Source organism: Prinia subflava, chromosome 25, assembly GCF_021018805.1.
Source record: "Prinia subflava isolate CZ2003 ecotype Zambia chromosome 25, Cam_Psub_1.2, whole genome shotgun sequence".
In the NCBI taxonomy this organism is placed as follows: Eukaryota; Metazoa; Chordata; class Aves; order Passeriformes; family Cisticolidae; genus Prinia; species Prinia subflava.
The window spans coordinates 1,123,773-1,145,988 of NC_086271.1; the positions used below are offsets into that span (position 1 = coordinate 1,123,773).

Genomic DNA, 22,216 nt, shown 5'->3' on the forward strand with positions numbered 1-22,216 from the left:
CGGGGAGGGGGAATACAGCCCAGGGGTGCAGGCTGTAGGCAAGCTCTCCAAAAATGCTGCCTCTGCCTCACAGGTCTCAGCAGCTCTGTCTCGCACCCAGAAACGCCCACAGTGACTGTGGAGAGGCACAGGACAGGGAGGGATGGAGGCTGCAGCCTTGAAGGCGAGAGGCTGGCGCCAGGCAGGGTGGGGGGACACGGGGAAGAGCACAGCATTAGCTGGGATAATCTGGCACTCTTGGGGGACGCGCCAGAAGCCTGCAGATAATCAGGGGAGCTGGCGCAACAGACTTTGAAGTCTGCCATCAGGTTTCCTCAGCCCGGCTCAGACATCAAAGGCAGCTGGTTGCTGCCCCCAATTACAGAGGCAGCCGGCCTGCTGCCTGCCTTCCCCGAGGCCGGCGGCTCAGCCACGCTCCCCCGGGCACTCTCTCCCGGCCAGAAACCTCCTGACGAAGCACAAATGCCCAAATCCCTCAGGCTCCTGCTGGAGCCAGGCTCGCTTTGCTGGGAGCTCGCCTTGCTGCCCTGTGGCTTTCACCGCGGGCTGTGGGAGCCAAGTGAGATCTCGGTGGGTACGGATCTCCCCACCGATGTGCTGGGGAGCCTGTCAGTCCCAGGAAAACAAAAAGGGGGAAGACTAGCAAAAGTGAAGAAAATAACAACCTTTTCTCATGGTGGTGGGAAAGTTTGCTTCCTTTAGTCAAATCTTGCATGGCCCTCATTGGACGTGGCTCCAATGCAGGGCAAGGTCAAGGTCTCCGCAAGCAAAACCCCACAGCAGCACAGAAAGGGAAAGGTTGTTGGGGTGGGTTTGCACTGAAAAACGCCACAGCACAGTACAGCAACTGAAAACAAATCATTAAAACCACAAACAAAACTACAGAAGTTGAAACCTAAGAGCAGAACTGGCTGCGAGGCAGAGAAACACCTGTCACGTACACTTGCAGCTTCTCAGGGCTCTGGCCACGCCGAGTAGCAAACAGCCGAGAGAACACACACAGCTCCTTTTCAATGAACTGCTGTTCACTCTTACCTGCACCATCCTTTCCACTGGAAAAAAAATGGAGATTGCCACCCACAGACCCTCCCCTTCCATACAGCTCCCAGCAGTGACATTTGCTCTCTCTGGTGCTCAGCATGGACACCAAGCAGAATGTCCACAGGACATGGGGTCCTGAATCAAAAAAACCACCGTGGTGGCCAGGGAAGAGAGCTGGTGACAGCACTGCCTAGGAAACCTTCAGAAATTCCCTCCCAATGCAAGAGGGAGTGAGGTAACACCCTCCACACCGCAATCAGCCACCCAATGGGGACGTGTATGTCCCCTCACCAAAACAAAAATAAAAAGTCAAAGAAGAGAGCAGCCTGCCCTCCACAAATCCCAGCAATCCCCCCCTGCAGCACACGCAGGGCCCGCTCACGTCACGGCGAGGTCTCCGAGCGCAGCCCCCCTGCCCAGCCCCCGGCCCGCGCTGCGCTGGCAGCAGCATCAGCATCTTTTACGCAAGCAGCACCGCGAGAGGCTCTTTGAAGAGGAGCAGCACGGGGATGTGCTGGGTTTTTCCAGCTCCCCACGGACACAGGCAGGGCAGAGGCTGGGGAAGAGGGGAGGGAGGTTAACAGAGGGATGGGAGAGCAGTCGCAGGGGGCTGTTGCTCAGGAGGAATTTCTGTGGGGGGATACAGGGCGGTGTTACGTGTTGGGAGAGAAACTAGGTTTTCATATTAAGCTGCTTATTTAGGGCTCTGAGTTATGGAGATTCTGCACTTCAAAACTAATTAGATTGACAGAGCTTGGATTCGATTACAGGATTTCCAGAAGCAATAGGGTTTGAAAAAAATAAAATTAAAGAGCTGGCCTGGAAATGCTAGCAAGAGAATTAAACACCCATTGCTGCAACCAATTGTTAAATACATCTAGGCTGGGAAAATGACAACTCCAATTCCCAAAACCCAGTGCACCAGTGGCTGCAGCAGGAGGTGCTCTCCTAACAAACCCAAGTGGAGTATGCATAAAACCATGTTTCACAGTCGTAGAGGTAGGCAGAGGATTCCAAGGCACTTCCTGAAGCATGTGCCTCTCCTGAGGCAGTGTGTGAATCTGGAAGTGCATGTATTTTTCCTTGACCTGGGCTACTGCAGTGAGCAGAGCATCCAGGAGATGTAGGCAGGCAACTGCAGGTCTGAGGCTGAAGAGGGAGGAGCTGGAGGTCCCACAGAGCAGCACTTGGGCTGACAGAGGAAACCTCACCACATAAAACCCCGCCACCCACGTAGACACAAAGTCCCATCCTTATCAGCCAGGACACTGAGGTGTTTTCTGCCCCAGAGGAGTGGGGCCAGGCCAGCACTGCCAACACCGTGGGGCCATTACACAGCTGTGCTCCTGAAATGACAAAGCAAGGGAGCAATGGCAGAACTACACTTACAGCTCGCCTACCATCAAAGGCATTGCTCATCTGCCTGAAAGAACTCCCTCTTTCCCACTCCTCTGAGATCACAGGAATAGCAGTGGCTTTGCAAGGCCCAACAGCAGAGCCAGAGTGGTCCTTTTTAAAATCCCAGAACTGCCAGCTTCAGTTCTTCTTGCAGCTCCAAAAGCATATTTTCTCTCTTCAAGTATCCCTATGCAGGTGTCCAAAGGAACTCAGCTTGGGGCCTGAGGGGTTGCCAGGGGAACCTTGCCTCCCAATGTAGCATTAACCTGATGGGCTGTATGTGTTTTGCTACCAGAGAGCTGTGCCTGGCCACACAGCAGATGCTCCGGTTCCTATATGTCACCTTTCCACCCTCCTTAGGCTTGGGAAGAGCACTCTGGACAACATCCCCCACGTTGCCCTCACTGTCACACAAGCACCCAAGAGCAGAGCACCTTGTGGGCAACACTCAGGCTGCTGCTGCTATCCTCCATTTGCACTACAGAGCGGTGTCTTGGCCATCGTCGCAGAAAGGCTAAGTTATATTTACTCTGAGCCAAACAAATTCCCTTCAAACCGAAGGCAGGAGCTGCAGTGAACTCCGGGGAAAGCCTGCAGGGTACACTGCTTTGATTAAACAGAGATGGCAGGAAGAGTTGCGAGTGTACACAGTACATCTCACTTGTTTGTGCTCGGATTGTCAGTCTCAGTGTGAAAGCAACTCCCCCTTCAACGCTGCCACTGAAGGGCTTGATAGAGGATCTGCTCAGTACTGCAACACAGCAGCAGCTACCTTCCTTTTGCCTGACACTTTCCACACAAGAGAGCCTGCAGGACTCCCCTGCTGGTCTCAGGGACTTGGAGAACACCTCTCACCACTGAAATGTGGGTTTCAGTGGAGCTGGGAAGAGGTGACACTCTGGCAACACGCTGCTGCCACCACTGACACGAGGTAAAGGAGGGTTTAAAGACAGCAGTGCCATGCCCAAGGGTCCCGAGAGCTGTCTTGTTAACACTGTACACAGTCGCATCGAGGAAAGGGAATTTAATGAATAGCAACTTACAAAAGACCTTTACAGACCTTTTCTGAAAAGACCTTTTCTGCATTCATCCATGCAGGGAACTGTAGGAGACAGAAAGAAGAGACGGAAAAAAAAAGATAATGGCACAAGGCAAAGACATCTCAGCACGGACCTGAAAGGCTACAGGAAAAGCCATCAACTTCAAAAGGACCTTAACATCTTATTTCTAATGAAATGTATAATTCTACCAGTCTGAGTGCTCTGAGTTGAAGGGGCTCTCCCTGAAAAACCAGAGATGGACATGTCTGATCTGGAGGAAGAGGCCATGCTTGTCAGCCTACAGTGATGGGGGCAGGGAAGAGAGTGGGCAGTGACACAAACCAGCTGGTAAAGTCTGTCCCTGCAGAACAAAGCCAAAACTATAACAAAGTAGAAAGACATTATCCATTATTATTATTATTATTATTATTATTATTATTATTATTATTATTATTATTATTTTAATTGGAAGACTCACCTTATGGCAATGATTTCGCTCTAAATACTCGAAGAAGCCTGGTCACTCACTGTTGGGACAGCTGCTAGCAAAGACCCCTTCAGAGGGACTGGACACTGTGGATAACACACCAGGGACCTCAGTATGAGGCACTGTTGACTCCAGCAGCCACACAGCAGAAAAGCTGCCTGGTTCAAGTCCAGGAGCCTGCAAAAGGATAAAAAACATAGAGTAGACTGGATTCATCCTGATAACAATCATCCAAGGACTCTTACACAAAAGCAGAGGTATTACACAAGTAACAAAATCGAGATCAAAATCCATCCTGGAAGCATTTTAATGGAAACATAAGCTACATTTAGAGAGCACATGAGGACCCATCACCTGTCTGTTGGTTGAATAATGAGCACAGCTCCCTACTGGGATTTCTTCCCTCCTCCCCAGTCCATCACTAGAGAGAGCTGCCATTACCTCATTTCTCTCAGCCCCTACCTGTCTGCTCAATATTTTCATACAAGTATCTTGCCTAATTCTCATGTCTTAGGTGAGCTGTGCTTTCCTCCACAGCACCAGTGAGAAACAAGTGCCTTCAGATTCTTATTCTGAGATGCGTATCTCGAGTGGCTCACATAAATTACATTCTTTAATTACCTGTTTCTCAAGTCCAGGGTAGCTATCCTGGGTGATGACAATGAATCACATAGTTGTTATCCTGAAAAATGAAAATGTTCTGCACAGTGGTCGCTTGTCTGGAGCTCCTAGACACTGAGTAGAATTTGTGTTATGATAGCAAGCAGATGGAGAAAGAAGGCTAAACCATCTTTCTTGGAAAGAAAAACTGTCCCTTCTGCTTTGGCAAAGGGAGTGTAAATGTCTCTTTGGAGTCACTTCCCCATCAGAAATGCTTACCTTCCTTGCATATTGCCTGGAGTCCTCATGAGGAAAGTGGCTACAAAACATTTGTGTGTATGTGCACAGGGTGCCAGCCTCGCAGGTGATTCTGCAGCGGGCACTGAGCTGGAGTTCTGCAGCCTGAGCTCCCAGCAGATGATTCAAGAACACACTATAACAATGTACCCTGCTCTCCTCCTTTAGATGCAGAGAGACAATGGCAAGAAAAGGCTCCTGAAGGGACACGTGAAAAACAGAATCGGTAAGGCAGAGGGAAGAAAAACACAGATTAAATTAGCAAACGAGTTTCAGGACAGCAAAAAGATGTACTGAACCCCAGAGGTGAGGTTACAACCACTGCACTTGCCCTCAGAACATGCATTTGGCTGTAACCACACACAGCTTTCATACAGCCAGGCAGGATACATCTAACCAGCATGGATATTTTCTCTGTTTACTGCAGTCCTAGCATCCCAGCCACTGCACATCATGCCATGGCCTTTGTAGAGCTGAAGTCAGCACAGAGGCAACAAGAGCTACAAAGGCAACACCAGTCCCATCCTCTCAGACATCTCTGGGTGCTCAGATGCCCAGTAACTGGTATGTTTGTATTGCCAGCTCTGCTGAAGGAGCTCTGGAAGTTCATCCTCCCTTCTCTCTAGGTCTGCCCTTTAGGAAACTTCTAGGAACTTAGTGTCTTTAGCACTCCTCACCATCCATTAAGTATGTCAAACCATTGCCAAGATCATACAAGCAAGGAACTAAAGGGCATAAGCCATGTTTTGTTGCCAAGAAGAAACAGAACTTTGTGTCCATTTGTCTGCAGCTTCATCATTCACCTTTGATAACAGAGGTGTGCTCAGACTAAGTCTGTGGTCTGCTCTAAGGCCCAGCACATGCTGGAGTTATAAAATCCCAGATGAACCAAGTATGATATAATGCTCACTTGCTTTCACAAAGCCTGTATTGCAAAGTCCTGCCTTTCTACCCCCTTGGCAGAGGTGGAAGCAGACATGCTGTTATTACTCTTCTGGCACTTCATGGAATTCAACTTGCTGCCAGGGAGAGGAGAACAGCTTGTGTCTGTGGCAGCTCTTCTGAGGGACCTGGGAATCCACAGGGCCTGGTTTCCTCAATAACCCAGGCATTCCCCTGGAGCTCTCAGGATCAGCCATCTGCTGGCTACAGCACAATGCCATTTTCCTCAGCAGCAGCAGGAGAGCCCTGGCAAAGGGCTGTCTGACTGAAGGCTACACGTGGCATTTAAGGTGTATTTGCCTGGCACAAGAATGAGCAGTGGCTTTTCCTTCGGTTAGCACATCCCACAGCCTCAATCAGTCACTACAGACTCTCTCTTGAAACACCACTTGTTCTCAGCCCCCTGCTGTCACAGAAGTGTGGGAAGTCCCATAGGAAAGGCTAAAGCCACACATTTCCTTGGAAGATTTGCATGACTGAGCTTCACCTGACAAAGAGGAGGCAGCTCTTCTCATGCGTCCTGCTTGACACCAGTCAGCTTCAGCCCGGAGAGGGATTTTGGACTGGCCCTGACCTGAGCAGGGCAGTCAGCCAGAGCCACAGCAGCACCACCAAGCCCTGTCAGAGAAAAAGGACAGTCAAGCATGTTGCCTGAGCCTGGTGTTATGAAAGCAACTAAACTCTCAGGCTCTGGCACAGAAGTGCTTTTCAGACTGCCCCCATGGCAGCAGGCCATACCTCTGTCAGCAGCAGGCTGAGCTGAGCCCATGGCAGGTACAAGGCGGCGTTAGAGACCTGACACCTCCCATCAGTCACTGCAACACCCAGGCACTGAACTTGCCAGGACCCCCTTTCATTTCCAGACTTACACTTTTCAGCTTTCTTTCCTATGACAAAATCCTAGCACCTTTACAAGAACTGTATTAAGACGCAGGTCATCCCAGGGGTGGGGGAGGCAAGCGAATTTCATAAAAGCTCATCCAAACTCACCTGAATGGATTTCATAAAAGCTCATCCACACTCACCTGTGAGCTGCAACCTGCACAGCTCAAGGCCAAGGACTGCTGTCCCACAAGCACACTGCTCCTGGCTGCTGGGCATGTGTGTGCTGGACACCTACGGCTGGCACAGGATCTGCTGAGGGACCGTTTGTGACGTTCCTGGACTTTAGTCGATGGCTCCTGTTGCTCCTTAAGGATTTAGAGCTTGGATCCAGCTTCCTGCAAGCACACTCTGCAGAGCACGCCTTTCCATCTAGAGAGAAGCCAAAGGTACACACTCTGCTGTCACCTGGCCTGCACTGCAGCCTACTCAGAGAGAGCATACAACACTCTGAACACAAACTCACCTTGCCAAAGCCTGCCTTGCCCTCCCAAAACTGCTGCTGCCTCAAACAACTTCCTGCTGGAAAGCAAGTGTGCTGTTTTTGGCTGGAATAAAGTTAAATTTCTTCACAGTAGCTAGCATGGGGCTGTGTTTTGGATTTGTGCTGGAAGTAGGGCCGATAATGCAGGGATTTTTTCCTTACTGCTGGGTATGGCTTGCACAGAGCCAAGGCCTTTTCTGCCTCTCACCCCGCCCCAGCAGCAAGTGGGCTGAGGGGGGACAAGGAGGTGGGAGGGGACACAGCCAGGACAGATGACCCCAGGGATATCCCAAAGCAGACAGTGCCAAGCTGGGCACATAAAACTGGGGGAAGGAGGAGGAAGGGGGAACACTCAGCGTGATGGAGTCTGTCTTCCCAAGTCACCGCCACGCATGACAGAGCCCTGCTCTCCTGGGGATGGCTGAACACTTGCCTGCCCACAGGAAGCAGGGAATGAATCCCTTGCTTTGCTTGAGCGCATGGCTTGTGCTTTCCCTGTTATACTGTCTTTATCTCAACACATGTATTTCTTTCACTTTTACCCTTCCAATTCTCTCCTCCATCCCACTGGTGGGGGAGTGATCAAGTGGCTGTGTGGTGGTTTGGCTGCCAGCTGGGATTACACCATGACAGCAAGTCACCTCCCTGCTGTATGATTTTGGTGTCTTTGCATGGTTGCTGGGGGTAAAAAAAAAATCCTAAAGGTAGCCATTGGCAAAGAAAGCAGGAAGTTTTCTTCCAACACTATTGATTTTTCCTCCTGGAAAATTTCCATTACCTTGGAAATGAGAAGCCTCATAAAGGGGTCAGGGAAGACTCAACATCTAATGCCAGGTTTTACAGATATTAAATATACACTCCCAACTGTGACTCCTGGCCTTAGCTAATCAAAATAAAACTCTCCCAACAAAAAGGCTGACTTACAGTGGGAGAGAAACACAATAGACTCAGAAAATAATTATACTTCTCAATTCATCCCAGAAGTGTAGGCAAATATTTAAAACGTACTGTGAAATAGGGCTCATGCTCATTTTACAGGGTACACATTGCTGGAAACAGGACTGTGAGGTTTACATTTTATACCTTCAACAATAGAGTCTGCATACATGGAGGGAACAAGGAAAGCCCATAGCTCAAACATCCAGACCCACAGCACAGACATAATCAAAAAGGCTCGCTCTTTATTTTAAACATAAAAAGAAACATTTTACACAGCGTTGTTAGAACTATTCAGTACCTGCATTCCAGAATTGTGCCCAAAACTTTATTTTGTAACTTTGAAATTAAAACAAAAGAAAGAAAATATCTTGCCCTTCTGCTGTATGATGTTCAAGGCTGCCCTGGATCGAAATTCCAAGTGCCTGGAGGAATTTACCAGCTTAACCAGGAGATGTGGCAATGCAAACAGAGGAAGATCAATGTGAGCCCTTAGGATACTTTGACAATACCACAGGTTGCAGCAGGGAGGATATGGATGCTTGTACTGCACCACAGGCAGCTTCTGATACTCTGCAGGTTTACTACACAACCAGATGCACACACACCTCCACTCACACAAACCCTGGTCACACACGAAATAATAATAATAATAATAACAACAAAAACCATGAAAAGTGACCTCGATTTTTTTTCCCTTAGAGAGAAGATTCACACTATTTTTAAAAAAGGGGATAATACAAAATTGGCACAAGTAGAAGGAAACCTGGGGGCTAGGTCTAGCCCATCCAACTACAGCAAATACAGGGTGGAATGGGATGCAGCATTGCCTTCCACGGGGCTGTCAGCAGTACAAGCTAGTGGCAAACTTCCCTCACTTGGAGTGACAAAGGTGGTTTGTTATGGGCCGTGAAGGAAGGTCAGCATTAGATAAAGGAATGGGAGCTTTCACTAGAGAAGAAGGGAGCCCTGACCAAAATAACCCTGAGTTTTTTTTCCAGCAGGGAGGAAGTGTGCTATATTGTGTGTTTGGGAAGAGCTGGCGGTTCCCTGCTCATCCACTCCCTAATTATTGCATTACGGTCATGATCCTCTCTCCCTAAAACTTAACCAAGGGCATAGATAGACAAGGAGTCAGTCTGCCAGGACAAAAAGTGACTGATGCTGTGCTTAGAACTTCACCACCATTTCCACCCCTCCCAAGATGCCCCAATGCCACAAGAAGAAAGCAGATGTTAATGCAGGAAAGAAGCTGCTAGATCAGCCAGCATCCCAAACATCAGAATAGTGTTTTGTAACATCCCAGGAAAAAGCAAGATTTCACTACAGCAGAGACAGGAGAGGAAGAAAAATTCTTGATGTCAAAGTAGGGTCTGAGTGAATCCTTTCCTGAACTCCCTTCCTTTGGAAAGCACTGCTACAGATTTCTGGGCTTTCACAGTGGAAGCTAGAGACTGCTTCTGCCCTGTTTTTTAGGAAAGGCAGCTAAATTTGCCTGCAACAGAGGTCTTTTCAGAGCTCTTCCAGAAAGAAAAACATCATGCCAGAAAGAAAACTCGCTATGTACCTTCAGGCCAAAGTCTTTCAGAATTTCCCAGGTCTGGGGGTCCCAGTTTTGGAACACTACATGACACATCTTAAAGAGTCAAATAACAACTTGCAAGCCCCATCCCTGCAAATTAAGCCCATTTTGAAGACATTTCTTATTAATCTTTCAAAAATCCCTGGACACCTCCATGCATACAGATGTGACTGCAAGCATGTTCACACACAGGACACAGAGCAGCCTTCTGGAAAACCCCTTCACATCAGCCTCAGAAAAAAGATCCACAATTCAAGACAGAAAAAAAAATCCACACTAAGAAAACTTACCACAAAAAGCCTTCATAGCCCAGACACCAGACCTGCAGCTCCCCTGGAATATGCAGTGGAATGAGCTATTAGAGAAGCAGATTGTCTAGGACGTAACTAATGTCTAATCAGGCAACAGCACACCACAGCCACTACCTTCCATGGATGCTCTTCTTTACCATCTTTTATCTTAAAAACCTTGGTAAGGATTGAGCCCTGGCCTCACCTCTGCATTTCTCACCCTTCTTGACGCAAGCCAAACCAGGGCTGCGACATCAGATTGTGGTGAAGTCCAACTTCCTCATTTGTTTGTACACAGTATCTTTATTCTGACCTTTATTGCTTAGAACACCGGCCGTGCTGGGAAGACAGAACTGCCTGGCGAAGATGCTGCTCCCTCTCAGGAGCCAGGTCAGAGTATTTGGAAGACCAAAGCAGGACTTCTGTACTATAGCACCGAGGAATAGGTCTCAAGCCCATGGGGAAAGCCCCGCTGCAGGCCCATGCTCAAGACCAGGGCCATTGGAACCTGAAGGATTCTTGCTGCCCTCCTGGGCTTGCTCTTATTCCTACCCTGAGCTGCACTGCAGCTACTCCAGATCTCGGATTCTGCTCACAGGTTCGAGGACTACCAGTGAGCAACTGGCAGAAGCAGCACTGAAGTCTGGTCTGTGCATTTGGTAAGACAGAGTTTACAAGTCTCTAAACATGATCACTTGGCCAACTGCAGATGAAGATCCATCTCTTATTGTCGTAAGTCACACCATCACCCGGGGAGCAAGGTCTCCAGCCTCCCTGCTGAGGCCAGCAGAAGGCTGAGCCCTGTCCCTGGATACCACGTGCCCCCCTGCCACAAGCAGAACAGGGTCTCAGGCACGATGTGAGCAGCTGTAGTGGGGAGAAGAGAAGGTGGGAGGGTGGGGGAAAAGGTGGCCACAGGCAGACATCCATCAAATGCTTGTCTAAGGATTGACTCTTCAGGGTTGCCAAGTTAGCCCCTACTCACCAGAGCTAAGAGCTTTGAGCACTGAAAATAAAAGGTTTATAAGAAGTGCTTCAAAGACCTCCACCAGGCAAGTTACGTGTCAGGATTAACTGCAATCTCTCGGAAAGCCAGGGAGGAGCAGGCATGCTGACAACCATTAAACAATTCTTTGCTGGAACAGCCTCATGATGGTTCCAGCACAGGAACCTTCCCCAGCCTTCAACCCAACACAGAGAAGTCTCTGAGATACCAAGGAGGAAATAAAAAGGGAACAGGATGATGTGATGGGGATAGAGGGGAAAGGTAGATTGGTAAATACAGTGAAAGTCTAACACTTTTACCAGCCTCTTTCCCATTCATCATCCTGCCCACCTTGCTTTCATACAGGGACATCTTTCCAAAACCACGAGGGGGGGAAAATAAAACCAATGAACAAACAAACAAAACACTAACGAATTTTATCACAGGGCCCTGCTGAGAGAAGGCTCAACAGTTTGCACATTAGAAGGACATCATCCCTATGCAGAAAGTGCTGCTGGAAAAGGAGAACTCCCAAGTTGCTAAATACGGCCTGATTGCTCTCAGGACACAACGTGTAACAAGGAGAAGCTTGAGGTCCAGGCTGAAATCAGAGAGCAAACGCACTGTCTTGTCTGGGCCTGTGAGCAAGTGTCTCAACACAATCCAAGAGCCCTGTGAGTCTCTCCCGAAATGCAAGCGTGTCCAGCCCCCGCGTTCAGTCCATCTCCATCGACATTAGCCGGCGACGCTCTCGCCTCGTTTCCTGCACCTCCTTCTTGCAGCACCAACGGGAGCTGCAGTAGCCAATAAGGCAGGAGAGGAGTCCAATGGCAGTGGCCAGACCGATGCCAATCAACAGGGGGTACTTGAAAGCATTCAGAACTGCAAAAGGAAGGTGGAGTTGTTAGATATGACAGAGAAATTCAGACATCCCCTTTATTTCTTCTTGCCTGAAAAAGGAGAAAATTCCACCTTATTCACTCAGGGTAGATTAATTATTTCAGAAAGAAATTACACTAATTTTCCTTCTTGATTTCCATCTTCTCAGGTTTGAAAAATTGGTCTTTTAATCACTTTTCTTCAATCCTTCCTGCAGTCTCTTGGAAAACCAGGGAAGAGAAGGCATGCTGACAACCATTAAACAATTCTTTGCTGGAACAGCCTCATGATGGTTCCAGCACAGGAACCTTCCCCAGCCTTCAACCCAACACAGAGAAGTCTCTGAGATACCAAGGTGGGAAGAACATAATTCTTCACCCTAATTCTTCCACAATAATTTCAAAGCCTTGGAGAGGCTGGAAGCACCAGAAGAGCATTGGAGTGAGATAGCAAAGTAGAGTTTATTCCAAGAGTCATCCTGTCACACATTTCTCCAAACAAAAGCATTGGATTGTTTCCCCATCAGAGGCAGAGTGTGGCTGCATTCTTTGTAATACATTTCCAGAAAGCAAGAAGTGGACCTCCTTTGTGCTTTGAATTATTAGAATTACTATATATTTACCCTGTCTAATCAACCTTCAAAGCTGGTGCCTAAACAAAAAAATTGATTTTGAAGTACCTACTGCTCAGTTAAAAGACAGTAAGAACTGAAAGGGGTTTAGAAAGTGCAGTTATAATAGTTATCAGCACAGTGGGGAGAACAAAAGCTTCTTGTTCATTTCAAGTTCACGGAACTTCAAAAATGACCTCTCCTGGAAATATCAAGAAAGCAACTAGTTCAAAACCCCTCCTGTATTCATTTTCCTCCTTAGCTACATGCTGAATGCAGCATCTAGTGTGCAACTTCCTCCTCCTGAAGTCTAGCAACACTTGCAACTCTGGGTGGAAGGCACAAAGTGCAGGGAGCAACATGTGTTGTCATTAGAGGGGGAGGAAAGAGTCACAGCTCTGATTTTCTCTTCCCAGCTTTGACACTGTGACAAATGTGACTAATCCACACACCCCATCTGCAAACCAGGGCTACCTCCAGCAGGCAGCAGAAGGGTTAACACTTGGAGAGAATATTGTGCCCTTGACTGAAAGATGCCTCAGCTATGGAAAACATCACCAAGAGGTGATCAGGAAAGAAAATGCTCCAGTCTGGTATCTATCAACTGTTTAGGCAGAACAGATCCTTCTGCTCTGAAGAATCTTGAATCAGAAATTGCTAGCCATAAAAAAAGATGACAAAAATCTAATGAGATTTAAAGGTGCCTCCGGTAAAGTAGTTATGGGGAATGTTCGCCACAAAAAGACATAATAAGGTGTTAAAAACGAAATGGAGAACACATGTTTCAGTCTCTTACCATCCATTTTCACAGACAGAAAGATGGGTTTGGCTCTGATGTCAGGCTCCCGCTGCCACACGCCCGTGGCAGATCGCACCCACGGCGTCACCACGCAGTAGTGGTTCCCAAAGTCGTGGTCCTGGCAGCCGTGCACGCGCAGCCGGAATTCCAGAGGGCTGATCCTCTCCAGGCTGAGGTCGCTGCTCCCGTTCCTCCTGCTCTGTGTCACGATCCCTCTCCGGTCCAGCGAGGCCAGCAGGACGGGCTCTCTGTCCAGTGAGAAGGAGCGCACGGCAAACCAGGAGACGTCGAAGGACATATCATCTATGTTTGTGGACAAAGAAGAATTCAGAGGTGTGTTGGTGAGTCCTGAAAAGCATTCATTGTGCTGTTTCTCAGCAGAAAGGTTCATCTGTAAGCAGCAAAGCCAGCACTGGTCTGACAGCAGAGAGAGGAAAAAAAAAAAAAAAGAAAAGGAAAACAGAAGAAAAGGGAGAGAGTGCCCTGAACACGTCCTTTCTAGGAGGATTCAAGCAGTGAACTGCCATGAAATGCACTGACAGGAAGAATGGAGTTGTACAGAAAGGGTGACTTACCACAGGGATGACAAAGAAGCGATTTCTTGTCTTTCTGCCTGCAATTCTGAAATTTTTATTTAACTCTGATCTAAGTTTTTACCAAGCAGGCCTAGTATCATAAGAAGCTCTACAGTTATGCTGCACCTATAATGAAAGGGGGTGGGAGTGCTAGATATTTGCTAGCAGAGAGTGATTTGCAGTCATTGTCTTCATGAGGGCCTAACAACCACCAGATCAGAAGGCTCTGTCCTGAAGGCCCCTTCCTTACATTTAGAGTTTGCCTGAATGAACACAGATTCTGCACGGTGCACAAAAAAATCACCCGCAGCAGCACAAAACATTCAGGAGCAAAGCCTGGCCATGCTGCATTTATACATTTTTCCCAGAGTTGTGGGTTACTGTGACACATCAGACATGATGCCTTGTACAAGTTTCACAACCCAAAGACACAGCCTATAATGTGGATTTGCAGGAACTTACACTTTTAACACGGCTGACAGGTAGTCAGAGTCTGTCAGCACATCGAGCTCGCTGTGTGTTCATGCAAGGTCCTGTTGATCTCATTAGCAGATCTCAGTCCTAAGCCTATTAGGCAGAGGTAGCTGAGTATCCACTTTAAAAACCACTGCTATTCTTTGCTATTGTGAGCCCAGCAACACCTGTCAGAGTCTGAAACCTGGCATGACCTACAGCACAGACAGCAAGGCCTGCTCACTTGTTTCCTCACAGGTCTTCCTTCCTGGCATATGAGCAAACTGATGGGCCCAGACTGGAAACAGAAGTTGCTATTTCTGTCCTGAGTCTGGAGTACTGGTACAATGTGTGCACACCTAAGGCAGTCCCAGTGATTCTTGGCAATGCATCAAACCTCCATTTTCTAATTACTGAGAGCCATGAAAAATACAATGTTAGCAATCAGAAATTTAAAACTGATCTTTTGTGTAACTGAGTTAGCTTTTCTCTTAGACTTTCACATTTGGCCTCTAGACTAATGGAGTAACTGAAGCCCTAAGCCTGCTGTTGTACTGAAATTGTTTACAGATCTAAGTGAAGATGACTTTTAAGTCTCTATCAGGCAAGCTAGCACTTTGGCAAAGAAGGGAACCTCCATGTTTTAAAGTAAAGGGAAGAGACAGCCTCAGCTCTTTTACTTGAGCCATGTGGGACATTCCTCCTTACTGCAGAAAAAAAATCCAAACAAACCAGTGTTTGGGTATAATTAACTTCTTCGTAAGGTGCACTGGTTTTACATACATCTACAGAAACAAAGCAAAAATATGAAAAAGCACATGTTAGTACCAGAGACAGTGTCTGGCCAAATTGTTTTGGGACACCAGCCAGTTGCCTGCCCTGCATGCCACAGCCTCGTGTTCTGGGCAATGCACAGAACCTCAGGAGAGCACCTGGCCTACTTTGCAGCCCTCCAGCAGAAGCAAATGTCCCAATCCTACATGGGGTTGAGCACAGGTCACATGGACCAGCAGCGCTCAGAGCAATCCCTCTTGCCTCCCGTCCTACAAATGCTACTATCAGTTACTTGGCAAAGCACTTGGGCCACTTCCCTTGAAACCAAAGTTAATAAAAATTACCATAAACACATGTTCAGTCAAAGAGACCAAAACTTGACCTCTGCTTTGTGCACTCATCCAAGTGTCTATGGGAAACAGGGCCTCTGCTGGAGAGAGCTCTGTTTATAGAAACCACTCTTCATCCCTGCTGTCTGTTTATGCCAAATACGGTAATAGCACTGGTCCACAGGCAGTCACGTTGGGAATGACCAATTCCTGCCAAGGATCCAAGACTGACGCTCGCTCTTGTGTTTCCAGGTGCTCTAGGAGCATATGGACACCTTTCAGACTGAGTCAAATTATACTTAACACACCACTGATCTTGCTGGAAAGGGTTTAGGCAATAAATTTAGATATTACAAGATAATAATAATCTAGTCTTCATATCCTCAGGCAGCTTTGAAGAATTCCTTCTTTTGAATCTCAGATAATTTGAGGTTCTCTTCCCTCCACATGAGTACAGGCACTTGCTGTCATTTTGAAATATTTGAATCTATCTTCTGTAATTACAACATGGGACAACAGTATTATGCCAACATATTTTATTAGCCAGTACACAGTTTGCAATTAGTGACTCACTACAGACAGTCAGAGGGAGGATTTGGCTCCGAGTACTCTGTCACTATCCTCCTTGAAATAGCTTAATACAGCAAAGTCATCTGATTCATATCTACATATCTCTGGATTTCATGCAATAAAAACACAGGCAAATTTAGCAAAGCCAGGACATAAATCAGGTGCTCTCTAAATATCAGAGATGAACATACCTAGCAGCTACCAAGTGCTAATAAATATGTAGATTCACTGACATTAAACAGGTCACACACTCGGCATCTGCACCATTCCACACACCTTGCATCAATGTTGATGCGTCACTCTCAATTTTTGACCCAAATCTACAAAAACTCCACTTCAGGGAATACACATTCAGCAAAGGTTTCTTTTCCTGGTACTTTCAGTGCCACAGTCACACCTGGCCAAGGTGCCCCACAGTGAAGTATTAACATCCCAGTGCCCACAAGGGCATCAAGGACCTCAGGGCCACCAGGACATAAATCCTAAAGGAACAGAGAGCACTGGGAGCTGGACACTTCAGGGCTCTGTGAGCAGAGTTAACAGCGGTGCTGTGCTTCCTCCCCTCCTCAGCCAGTGAGGATCATCAACATGTAAAGCACATCTTTACGCACATTTCGATTTGACACACAGGGCTAAGCTGTCTGGGTCTTAGCTACTTCCCTGACCAATTACTCCTCAAAAGAGGGAATCCTATTTCTAGACCAGCTTCTTAGGAACCATACACTTCCACTGCTTAGAATGGAGCTCTCTCACCATCCTGTTACAGTGTTGAATCACAATTTTCAGACCCTTTTTGTTTACTACATTTAAATGAGGTTGAATAGGGCTTCCTAGAGAGCTGAGCAAACCACTTCAAGCCATATAAGGGGTAAACAAGCTGGTTTTGTTAAATTCTCTGGAGTGCCCACTGGGTCTGTCTGGAGCAGATTAAAAAAAACCCACATCTCCTTTCAGACACAGTAAGTAATACTTTTAAATCCCAAAGCACACAGCCCAAGAATGGGTGATCTGGGAAGTCTAGAGAGATCATTTGTGAAAATGTGTATTCAACAGAAGCATCAGAAGCAGCTTTTGTATCTTCAGGGCACAGAAGAACTCCTATTCCCCACTGACACACACACATATTCCCCTCGTATCAATTCAAAACACCAACCACAGCTGCCAAGCCAAAGGACCACTTCTTTAGATGGAGCAGTTGCTGCCATGTACTGGGCTTAGTAACACACACTCGATTTCAGCAGGGTCTCAAAGAAGCAGAGGAAATTAAAGCATGTAGCAGTCACACCAAAACCTTTTCTACCCTTTTGAAAATTTCCCACAGGGCGGATACAAAAACACACACTGAAAGCATTGTGAGTTGCGTCTACCAGAAAAGGGTTCAAACCGTAAGTGATGCCTCTAGGAAAAAAAAAAAAAAAAATCAGTCTAACTAACAAATGGCACTGACAAAGATAACTGGTCATTTAGGTTCTCTTCAGCTCCTTGGAAGTACTTTATTATTCTAATTGTGCTACACAGAGGGAGAGAAGAGGTGGCACCTGACACCAATGTACTACAGGAGACATACATACTAATACACACGCATGCCCACAAGGTTGAGTGTCTACGTGCACAAGAGCAGAGCTGGCTGGCATACCACATGTGGTCAAAGGATGTGCACTTAACAGGACTTCTTATGATGTCCTGCTCCTCCTTTGATCACAGGGGATCCCACACCACAGCCCTGCAGCAGGTCTGACACGAGCAGTACATACGACCTTGAAAACCACCACACCCCTCAGAAGGGAGTCAAATGCATTTGCTCCTTCCTCCTTTCTCATCACATTCCCAAATGGAATGACCATGTCTGTACTGCAGTGCTCTGTTTTCTTCTAGAAGATGCTGATAACTCTTGCCCTGTTTCTCTAAATGCCAGGTGTAGGCTTTCCCTAACAGTGTGCCTCAAGTCCCCAGTGGGATGAGACAGCCCCGTTAGTTTCACAGTCTGTCTAACATTTGGCACTAATTTAAAAAGCAAGTCCTCCATTCCAGTTTTGAATTAAATTGTGATACTGACACAGCATAAAGACTGATCAGAGACGGGATACAGAGGAATAAGGTTACCAGTGAGGAATTACATCTGTTTGCTACCACACAAGCCCTTGAACCCTTCCTCTAACCTCCTGCTCCATTAGCCCCCTCCAGCTCCCAAGGCCACAAGTGCAGATGGACGAGGGAAGTTTGTACATCCTGAATAAATTCCAGCTGTTCCCTGCAGCTCTTCTGCCAGTCTCATCCAGAGGACCAGCAAGGACTGTGTTTCATCACACAGCATGACTGGTTAGGCCCCAAATCCTGCTCGTCCTGCAACTGGAGGCTCGGAGTGTGGACTGAAAAGCCTCCTCAAAGCCTGCTGCAATGCCACATTTTACTCCACTCTAGATTTACTTGTCTGTGCCTCATCTGCTCCATTACAGACTGAAAAAGAAACCAAACAAACCTCCAACATGAAAGAAACAAGATAAAAAACCACCACAGAGCTCTGCCATGTCCAAGACAACATTACCCAGCTATGGAACAGATTACAGTGTTGACATTTAAGACTCTGCTCTGTTTGCCCATGACTGCTGGAAACAGCATCACCTCCAGCTCCAGGAATAATCTATCAATTCAACAGACACCCACAAACCCTTGTGAATTTGTCAAGTTAAAATTAAACTGGGCTGATGAGCAGCTCCTCAAAAGGCAACACCTTTTTACTTCAACTCTTTTGATTGTCCTTGTGCTATCTGTGTTCCTTCCAGTCTCAAGGTACCAAATACAAACCCATCCCAAACCCAGCTACAGCAAAGCAGTGACAGGAGAGCCCCACTGCTACTAAGTGGCTTCTTTTCACAGCATGAGTAAGGCTGGAAGGGACCACTGGGGCTCATCTGGTCCAACCTCCCAGCTCAGGAGTTATCCTAGAGCACATGGCACATGATTCTGTCCAGAGGGCTTTTGAATCTCCCCAGAGAAGGAGCCTCCGCAACATCTCTGGGCAACCACACTGTTCCAGTGTGTGGTCGCTGTGACGGTAAAAAAGTTCCTCCTCATATTTAGGTGGAACTTGTGTTCCAGTTTTCAAGTTTTAAGTGACTCAGGGATGCTGAGGCCTTTCACAAGGCAACACCAAGCTTATTTCGGCTGTGGAACACCAGCAGACACAGCAGCTGCTCCCTGTCAGCAATTATTGCTTTGGAAAGGAAGGCAGCTGCTCTGGGAACTGCCTCACAACAATACCTGTAAGAGCTTGAGCACACCTCAACGTGGAGGAGGCTTCCTGCTGAGCGGAAGCCACAGGACAGGCTGAGGTAGATTCACAGGCACACGTCGCTGCATGCTGTGCCCAATATCCCAGGCTATGACTCTTCTGACAGCAATAAAGTTTACTCAGCTTTTCCTCCCGACCAAGCATTTCAATAATACAATCTACAGACTTCTATCATGTTTTCACAGGCAGCACACGACTGTAATCTAGCAAATTGCTTCCCTGCCACGCTCAGATTTAATGTAGAATAGACATCTTGTAATTTCAAAGTGATGGGCCTTTACTAAGCCTGGTACTTCATCTCATCAGCTACTACATTATAAGTAATATTTTCTGCACGGCACCTCTTTTGCAGTGGTTAATGTGTAGGCTTTTAAGCTTGCCATGAATCATGGCAAATTTATATTTAAATACATTCACATATATTTATATTTACGTATATATTTGTAGATTTATTTTAAAGAGATGCTTCTATTCATATACATAGTGACTCAACTCATTCCAAACTCCAATTTTGGGTATAAGAGAGAGAGTTACTCTCACAGCATTTTGATGAAAACCAGCTCAGACAATGCTTGGCAAGCAGATAGGTTTTGAGCAATTCTGTGAACTTTTTAGGTCTCCATAAAATTTTGCTTTTGTGTCTGCTACTCTTCTCACAGGAACTAGGTACTGTATTTCTTTCTTCCACATAAAAAAGGATGCTCAACTCTGAAGGCAATGAACATTCATTTTGACATTTAGACTGCAATAGTCAATTATTATGACTTTTAGATTTACCTTGAGCCTTAAATTCCCTCTGAAGTGAGAAGCTGACTGGCCAGGTGTCTAAGATTTCTTTACAGATGACCATTTTCTTCTAAATGGTTTAGCCAAAGGACCTCCTTTCCATTTAAAGGGAATAGGAATAGTTTTCATGGCCCATCTGATGGTTGTAGGTTGAGATTGCCTGCAGTGGGGTCAGTTGGTGGGGACAGCAGAGGGGGATTTTGTGGTAAGAACATTTTTTCCCTCTCCCCTCAGGAGGTAAAATGAAAAAAAACTTGCATTATATAGAGCTGTGTAAAAGCAAGCACACTGTCCTGCTTTCATCTAGTTATACAGAATTGCTGGTTCTCACTCTCCAGCCTCACTCAAAGGGCACAGGGTTGGAATTTCTGAAGGCAAATGAGTTACAAATGAAATAATTTTGCTGAAATACCTGGCTCAAGTGGCATTCCCTCCAGTGTGACGATGCACAGCAAGTCTGCCACCTCACCCTGGTAAATCGTTGGGCTGTCAGAGTGCACCGAGACATTGAACACAGGACCTAGAAGAGAGTAACCACAATTATTCATGACTGGCTTTACTTCACTGTCCAACATCTTTCCTGCATGTTTTTGAACTATTCTCTCCTCATTTGTGGAGACAGAGCTCTGAAATAGGGATAAGCAGCTATTTGAGTTTTTGTAAAATACTTTTTCATTTTTAGCCATTTAATCCTGTACTAAGGCAAAGAACCCAAACCATCAGACCTTTCACCCAACACAGAGGCTGCTGCCCAAATCTGCCTGCTACTCTCCAGCACAAGAGGAGCTGGTCTTCCACTGGTGACTCCTTTATGAGCATGGGAGTTCAGATCTTCAGGCTAATCCAGAATGGATCTTTTTGTTGAGGCTGTCAACAGGAATTCAAGTTAAAGCAAAACAGTATCTTAACAATACCAATGGTTCTACAGTGGAACTGGAACAGACAATACAAGCAGTGCATCTGATAATACTTTGTGGGTTTTCTTTCAGGCTCCGCCACAGATAGCTTCTTCTGTAGATGTCTCAAAGCCCAAGGGTACAGTAACTCCTTCAGCTGTAAAGTGGTGATGCTATCAATGAAAACCATTAGTCTGTTTTGAAATACTCAGATACCATGACAACACTGATGTTTTAAAAGGCTTCTGACATACATAGGTTAAAAAAAACAAAACTTCCCCAAATTTTGACAACAGCTGCATCTCTAGTGCAAAAGTAACAAAATCCCAACTCCTCAGATATGCCAGCATTGTTAATACTCTCTATTTCACAGGGCAGAAACTGAAGAATATATCAAAATACCTCTGTGATTTCTCTACTAATCAAGGTGAAGGAGACGAGTAGAAGGAAAACTGATCCCGACCTGGTGACCTCCAGGATGACTTTGGGGGAAAGAGCCAGGGGACCCAAGAAGAAATTAGGGACTCAGATTAAGAAGTAACCCTTATTACTCTCCCTAGACTCCCATTATTACCTGGCTCACCTAATTCTGACACAGCAGCAGCAATAACAAGCAGAGAAGGGTGGCTTGGGAGGAAAGAAAAGCTGTTTATTTGCTCTCCTCCACTCTCACCTGCTACTCTTTTAGTACAAGAACCCTACATTTCAAATCCACTGAGGATCAGTGGCAAACAATGCTTTTAATGAAGAACACTTCAGGAAATTTGTGCCCTCCCCTCTCAACAGGTTTCTGTGGAAAGCTACACAGATAGCTCACACCCTTACCACATCATTTCCAAACTGAGGTTCTGGAGAGAAATTTGAATGTATCCTGAAGCCGGAGCTACAATTTTTGGTGCAACTTTTCTAGACTACAAGGGCCTGTCTTGTTTTGGTCAATAGAAAATACACAGATGAGCATGCTAAGAAATTAATTCCAACTACAATGCAAGAATTACTTCCCCAGCTTTCAAAATCCCCCCTCCCCCCATTTCCACTAACCCCCTCCTCTGGTCCAGAAGCAGTTGTACTTTTGTACACAATGGTAGTATGCAGACATATAATCTAAGAGTTTGACACCCATTTTGACACTAGAAGATATTTCTAACACTGCAAATGACCACCCCCAAACAAGGATAAAAGGGTGATAGAGATGCAGTAGAAGTTATACATGGATTACCAGCCAAGAGTCCTGTATGTTTATTCTAGAACATTTAGTGGAAACAAGAGACCCAGAATGCTGAGATCAG

The 22,216-nt window shown here is 46.5% G+C and overlaps 1 protein-coding gene across 1 annotated transcript in view; it reads right to left on the reverse strand.

Annotated features, from left to right (window-relative positions):
• Window positions 1–8,332: 8,332 nt before the first annotated feature.
• The window catches only part of PTGFRN (prostaglandin F2 receptor inhibitor), a 66,223-nt gene continuing 52,339 nt past the window's right edge, over window positions 8,333–22,216 (reverse strand). Inside the window, exons 7-9 of the mRNA XM_063419246.1 lie at window positions 20,444–20,551; window positions 13,250–13,555; window positions 8,333–11,846 (exon numbers count right to left, since the gene is read on the reverse strand). Coding sequence (XP_063275316.1) covers window positions 11,680–11,846; window positions 13,250–13,555; window positions 20,444–20,551 — 581 coding nt within the window. The 3' untranslated portion in view covers window positions 8,333–11,679. The remainder of the gene's footprint in view (window positions 11,847–13,249; window positions 13,556–20,443; window positions 20,552–22,216) is intronic.